Source organism: Camellia sinensis, chromosome 5 (assembly GCF_055761805.1).
Source record: "Camellia sinensis isolate YWXY chromosome 5, ASM5576180v1, whole genome shotgun sequence".
Taxonomy (NCBI): domain Eukaryota; kingdom Viridiplantae; phylum Streptophyta; class Magnoliopsida; order Ericales; family Theaceae; genus Camellia; species Camellia sinensis.
In genome coordinates this window covers 22,088,992-22,095,772 of record NC_138965.1, presented here as the reverse complement: position 1 = coordinate 22,095,772, position 6,781 = coordinate 22,088,992, and the positions used below count along the sequence as shown (strand labels likewise).

Genomic DNA, 6,781 nt, shown 5'->3' with positions numbered 1-6,781 from the left:
CTTAGAAATGAAGGAGAACAGAAAAATGAAACACAAAACATATTTTCAAAATTTCAGAAACAGGGCTCCCTGCTCGAGCGTGGGTTTGGACGCTCGAGCAGACCCTTTAGGTCTACAAAAATACTAGTTGCATCATTTTTACGCCCGAGCGAGACATCAGACGCTCAAGTTGAGAGTTCGAAATATGTGACTAACACTCGAGCATGAATATCCCCGCTTAAGTGGATACACTAGTGTCTGCAAAAGTTCTGGGAGCTAGCATTTCACGCTCGAGTGGCGCTTTCCCCGCTCGAGTGGACATGCCAGATTATGAGATTTCCAGAATTGTTCTTGAAGCTCAAATTCAATATTCAAAGGTTCCAAAGCTCGAATTTAGGTACCAAAAACATGGGAAATGATCACATAACATGAGAGCATAGGAGATTCGAGACCAATTATTCAAAACCATGATCAGATTCTCAAATTAACCAACATTTCTCTTGGTATGGTCAAAGCAAATGCATCCAAACTTCATACAACTTCATCAATTATGCATGCATGCTTATTTTTTACTCCAATTCCATTTCAAATGACACCAATGGTGCCTATAATCATGAAACTCAACAAAACCATGCTTGCATGTATGATTAAATGCTCAATTTCTCATAATTAACATGCTACATGTTAGATTATTCAAATTCATGGTAATTCTCTTCATGCATGTACATACCAACTTCAATATCATTATAATCAATTCAATTCAAGTTCTTGATCATCATTTACTTTTGGATTTCACAAGATTACAACTCAAATTCATGAATTCACTCACCTAGAAGCTCAATTCTTCCAATTTATAGCTAATTCTTGGGTGAATCTTCAAGATTGCCAAGCTCCTCGGCCAATTCTCTAACTTGAGCTCCCTCTCTCTCTCTAAATTCGGTCCACTCTCTCTTTAGAGAGTGACTTTCAGATTTTTGAGCCCAACAAATGAGAAAGATGAGTGTATATTGGCCTATTTATAAGCTCTCTTAATCAAATTAATTAAAACCAAATAATGGTACTCTAATTAATCGTTCTGAATCTAATTATTCGTTCCAGATCAGTTTTCAATTAAATTTCACCGTAGGCTCTAAAAATTACACTAATCACAATGGCGTGATCAATTTCAGTTTATGTGGCCGATAGGGCCTTCAATTTAAATTCTAAAGCAGAAAATCAAACAGATTTTTCTACGGTGAATAGATAGAAATTCAAAACCACATATAAACATATAAATGGCACTCAAAATCATATTAAACACATAATCACATTCATAACTAAGATTAATTAGCATAATACGAAACAGGGTTATCACAAGACAGTTAGTACAAGTGAAGAAATAACACTTGTAAAAGTTTTATTGGAAAAATTTTATAAGTGTTGTTTGGCCTAGATAAATGGCAGAAGTGTGATTGTCTGAGATAATCAATCATTTCTAAATCCAACATATGGATGTATTCGAGGTCTGGGGATCTGAGGTGAGGAGCCAAGTTGTCACACTTGGAAAGATCAGAAAAATTATAAGTATGAAACAATAAGGCATAAAGCAAAGGCATTGAGCATACATGGCAAGCATTCAACACTTAGACAAAAAAGAATATTTGCATTTCATAGAAGAAACTTGTCCAAATTTACAAAAAGGTGGCATTTTGGCCCGACAAAAACAGCAAAGACTACAATTACTAAAAAAAGAGAGTTCAAAACAAGAAAAAAATTCCTAAGCACTAAGATTTCCAGCTCTTTCCTCAAACTGCCCTGCCTTGGCAGTTGGAGTTGTTTCAACCTCGACGGACAACTGGGCAGATTTTTCGACCACAATCTCAGCATCAATTTCTTGAATTGTGGTGTCCAGACTTCTCTCAATAATAGGGACCTCGTCCTCAGAGATACTTGTCTTGTTCTGTGACCGCTTTTTGAGACCTCGTCCTCATCTTCTTCGATCAAGTCTAGGACTTGATCGTTCAGAGTGGGGGACTTGGCCCTAGCGACAACATTAGGCTCTTTGTCGGTCTCATTAGCCTTAGCTTCGTCTTCATTTTCTTCCTCGACCTTGTCTTCAGATTGGTCAGGAGAGGGGGAAAACAATACATTAAGTCGGTTGGTGTCCCTATGGGGTGAGTCTTCGGGGATGGAAAGTTCCTTGAGGGTTGCCATCCATCTGAGATAATATCCCCTATTGCAAGCCAGATTCACTTGCTTTTTGTATGCATCACGGACGTCGGCTTGCCCTTCTGAGTATGCCTTTTCATCTACCACCTTTAGCTCAGCCTCCTTGGTCACCAAAGCCTCCTTGAGCTCTGCCTTGGCTTTTGTGCCTTTGACCTCAGCTTCTTTGGCCTCATCCTTGACTACTTTGGCCATAGCTTTTGCGGCCTGAGCCCTCTCATCGACCTTACCTTGCGCAGCTCTAGCAGCTTTGGCCTTATCTAGCAGACCCTTGATCTTGGCCTCGGCCTTGTTAAGAGAGGAGATGAAGCCTGCAGCATCCTGAGTCTTTTTGACCAACTCCTTCTTCATGGACTCAGCCTTCACTGCAAAAGAGTGAACATGCTGGATGGCCTAGAAAGAAACAAACAAACAAGTTAGTAAAGTTTCTAAGTGAAAGAAATTAAGATAGAAAGCCAAATGAAAAAGTATAAGTGTTAGAGACTTACCAAGATGGAATGCTGCATCATTAACGCGAAGTTCTCATACTCGTTAATCTCGACCATGCGGTTTATGTCCGCTGGCAAGAGAACAACGATAGAGAGAGCGACGCTGACCTCAATACTGTTGATGGCACTGTCGCTAGCTGTCATTGGTCAGTCCCCAACCATGATTGCATGGGCCCAGGGCTCATCGACTCAAAAAACACCTGGGCCAGCTGTATCCTTGGACACAGCTTCTTCAATTGGGATGTATTAGAGGGCTCAGCCTCGGCATGCCTCTTCTTAGAGGTAGGCTACCTCTTCTCAGCCTCAACCAATTTCGAGATCAGGATTATGTCCTCTAAGTTTGAGGGGACTTGAGTTACTATGGCCTTGGTCTTAGCTTTTTTAACTTGTTTGGGTTTTGGCTTGGGTTGGGGCTGAGAAGGGGAAGAATGGACAGTAACAACTCCTGGCAAGTCGGCCAATAAATCTTCAACCACTGCTTGACTTCGAACCATCTATTCAGATGTGGCAACAACGATGACCTTAGTGCCGACGTGGATGGCAGAGAGAGCAGTCGGAGGATTCGTGGGATCATAAGCCGATGCCTCTGAATCTTGGCATCTTCAACTGTGTGTTCTGCTAGCAGGCTACCTCGATGAGGACATAAGCGCTGTGATGGCTGGATAAGTTGAAGTGGAACTGAAGTGGATGGCTAGTCCAGTGGGTCAGATGAGGAGGCTTGGTTAGGCTTTAGGGAAGAGGTGCCAGGTTGAATGACTGTTGATGGCTCGCTTCTTCTAGGAGTGTCGGGCAAAGGACTACATTAGGTTGGTACGTAGTTAAGCAGGAGTGGGGCTTTACGTTTCTCAATTGGAAGGTCCAAAAGACGCTTGAGATCTCGGCTGTGTACGTAAGATTCGAGAAACGAATTGCTCAGTTAAGGAAGAACTACAGAAACAGAAAAAAATACCAAGCTTTAGAACAGATATAAGAAATAGATGCATAAGTACAAACTAATTACATTTGTACTATGTTCTTACTCTCACCCTCTCCAAAAACTCCTGGGCGTAGAGGAAAAAGATGAAGATCATCATCAAGTGCAAATTCCCAATTGCCTAAAACAATCAGGTAGTCATCTTCCGTGCCTTTGTTGGAGTTTGGGAGATCGGCTATAAGTTGGAAAGCGGTGGATCTGGGCTTGAGGTAGTAAGTATAACCACTGGAGGACTTGAGGCTACACATGGTGTGACAGTATTGGATGTCGGTGAGGGTGATCCTAGCATTTTCTCGGTGTGCCAACTTGGCAATACCGTCGATAACCCTGAATGAATTGATAGCTAATTGCATAGGGTTGAGTTCATAGAAGTACAAGACTTCCCTGAAGAGGATGTCTAAAAGGAACTGAACTCCACACTCACTAATAGAGACTACGGGAAATGTCATGTAATTTTTCCCAGGCATAATGGACTCTTCTTTCCCAGCCAACTTGAGTTGAACATCGGCTAAGATAGAAAATTCCTGGCGGAAATATTCTAGTTTGGTTTGGGTGTCTACCCTCCATCTAAACGTTTCCATGATGTCGGCTTGAAGTAGTTGGTGCTAGATTTAAAAAAAAAAAAAAAGAGGTTGATATGGGTCTGAAGACCTCAGCAAAACCCTAGACGAGCATTAGGGTAAGGGTTTTGAAGATCTAGGGGAGGATTTGTTTCAGTTTTCCTAAATGTATGATTTCTAAGTCAAATCCCAAGCCTAAATCTACGAAGATAAACAAGGTGCAAAGGCAAGAATCTGGAAAACAAACCAAGAAAACAGAAACGACATGATTCAGAGCTAAGAAAATGGTAGAAAAGAACAACAAAGTCAGTAACACAAAGTAGCACACTCAGGCTTCAATAGATTCACATATACAAAAATAGTACATAGAGAATGACAAAATCCGATGACATTGAGTATATGTGTGCAAGGAAATGTGCAAAAACCACAATTAGTACAAATAATGGTCAAGAACACATGGGTAAACTTTGAAGCAAAAAACTGATTCAAGAACAGGAATTGGTTCACAATATCTAGGAAAATGATATGTAAAACAAAGAAACTCTAAAGTGCATAATATATGATATATAGTAATTCAAAAAAGGAACACAATTAAGAACAAATTGAGGCAAAAAATGTAAGAGATTTAGTGACTTACAGAATGAAGCCGAAGAAGTGGACACCGAGATGAGGTTCGCCAGAGTCAGACGAAGGTGATGAGTGGAATCAAACAACGAAAAGCTCATTGGAGGAGATGAATGAAACGGTTGCAGAGAGCTCGAAAAAACAGCAATGGAGGTTTAGGAGTTTAGAGAGAGAAAATCTAGATGAGAGAGAAATTGTGTTTGCAGAAGTGAGAAGACGAAGAGAGGGGGAAAGTTTTGTCAAAAATTAAAAAGACGGAAAAATATAATGAAAGTACCTTGGACGACGTGCCTATCAGGCGGCGTGGGTAGAAATGACGTGATTTGATAGTGCGTGTCAGGTATGAGCCAGTAAAAATGGGACATGCGAAGGAAACAGTTGAAATGACTCTGCGTGACAGCTCATGCGCAGTTGAAACTCTTGAAATTCTTAAAGTAATGAGACAATAACCTCTGCTAGAGGAGCAATCTCGGTTGAGATATTTAAAGAACTTGGTTCTTGATTCTTGATAAAGTGGGCAACTAAGTCCTGGTTAGTTGAAGCCGACGACTCACGATCTCGGTCGGAGTAATAAATGTATTATTTTTAGCTGATATGTTGAGTGGACAAACGATATAGCTTCCATCATCTTAGGTAGCTGAGGTAATAGAACCTAAGGGGTAGTTGTGGGGAAGTATTTTGCAAATGATGCCACGTGGACAAGATAGCCCGAAATGTAGGCTAAGGTGCCATGTGGATGAGTCATGTTGTCGAGGTGATCACCACATTGTCGAGATGTTCTGCGGTAATGCGGGAATCTCGAGGCATCCGGATAAGGGACAAGGGTCCTAGAATAGGGGAGGATCTCAGTCTAGATAAGTATAAGCTTCATGAAGAGTTTATCCCTATTTAGCTGGGAGTCCAGGATGAGAATTGAACCTGAGTCCAATGAAGTGAGGCTTCTAAGGGATCAGGTCACTACTGGTTATAAACGTATGACACCCTTGTGAGTTTGAGGTAAGTTCTTTCTTGTGAGTTTATGTACTAATTGCTATCTGTGAGAGATAAAGTTTACTGACTTGATCGTCAGAGTACCCCCAGGTGGACGAACCACTGCAGAATTCTCTTCTTCTTGTCGACAGGTAGTTGGCTTATTCTATTTTGTCAGCACTCTCCAATTAAGTTCTCTTTTTAGTTGTGTAGTCGGAAATCAATACCCCACCTTTTTACCATCACCACAGCCACTTTCACAGCACTACCATCGCCGTTGGTGCCATAGCAACCACCCTTACTACCTCACCACAACAATATAAAAATAAAATGAGAAAATTTAAAAATAATAATTTTAAATTTTATCACATTATGAATATATCAAACAACTTGTTTTAATTCTTTTTTTTGGGCGAATGCTTGTTTTAATTTAGTACTTAACTTTTTATCAAAATATATTTTAACTTAAAAAATTTGGCATTCAGTTTTTACTATTTAATTGTCAGCTTTCAATTTTCGGTTTTAACAAATACCATTTAAGATGATGTTTGGTGCAAGTTTTACAAGTTGAAAACTGATTTATAGAAAATATATGTTAAAAACACTACTACAATTTTCAAATAATCCTTTTTTATAGTTTATTTAAATTATTTTAATCTAATAAATTATAAGAAAAAATGCACCAAACACATAGACTTTTAAAATTTAAAAATATAAGTAATTACACCCGACATGTCGATATATGAATTTAATAGGCTTTATTTATTTTTTATTTATTTTAAGCAATAATTCTTGGGGCCATTCATTCAATTTGTTTTCCTACTTACCCGCTGAATAGGGAATTTGGTTTATTGCTGAAAATTTCCTACTAACATTTTCATCATTCATGATTTGGGCTAACTCTATGGTTAGGGTAGTTTTGACTTTTACTGACATATTTTCCCATGAGTTGATAAAAGTGTCAATGTGTATTTCATTTTAAG

The 6,781-nt window shown here is 39.4% G+C and overlaps 1 protein-coding gene across 3 annotated transcripts; it reads right to left on the bottom strand.

Moving 5' to 3' along the window:
• Positions 1 to 1,614: 1,614 nt before the first annotated feature.
• LOC114261478 (uncharacterized) lies at positions 1,615 to 5,395 on the bottom strand. Of its 3 annotated transcripts, none has more exons than XM_082868370.1 (3): positions 4,843 to 5,395; positions 2,673 to 4,439; positions 1,615 to 2,577 (listed from the first exon to the last, which is right to left on the bottom strand). In XM_082868370.1, the coding sequence occupies exons 2-3, from the start codon at positions 2,814 to 2,816 to the stop codon at positions 1,627 to 1,629; spliced, it is 1,095 nt and encodes a 364-aa protein (XP_082724496.1). In that variant the 5' UTR covers positions 2,817 to 4,439; positions 4,843 to 5,395; the 3' UTR covers positions 1,615 to 1,626. The 3 variants fall into 3 exon arrangements, with proteins under 3 accessions (XP_082724496.1, XP_082724497.1, XP_028057547.2); XM_082868371.1 differs by having other exon boundaries at positions 2,673 to 5,007; positions 5,107 to 5,395; XM_028201746.2 differs by having other exon boundaries at positions 2,673 to 5,395.
• Between the last annotated feature and the right edge of the window lie 1,386 nt (positions 5,396 to 6,781).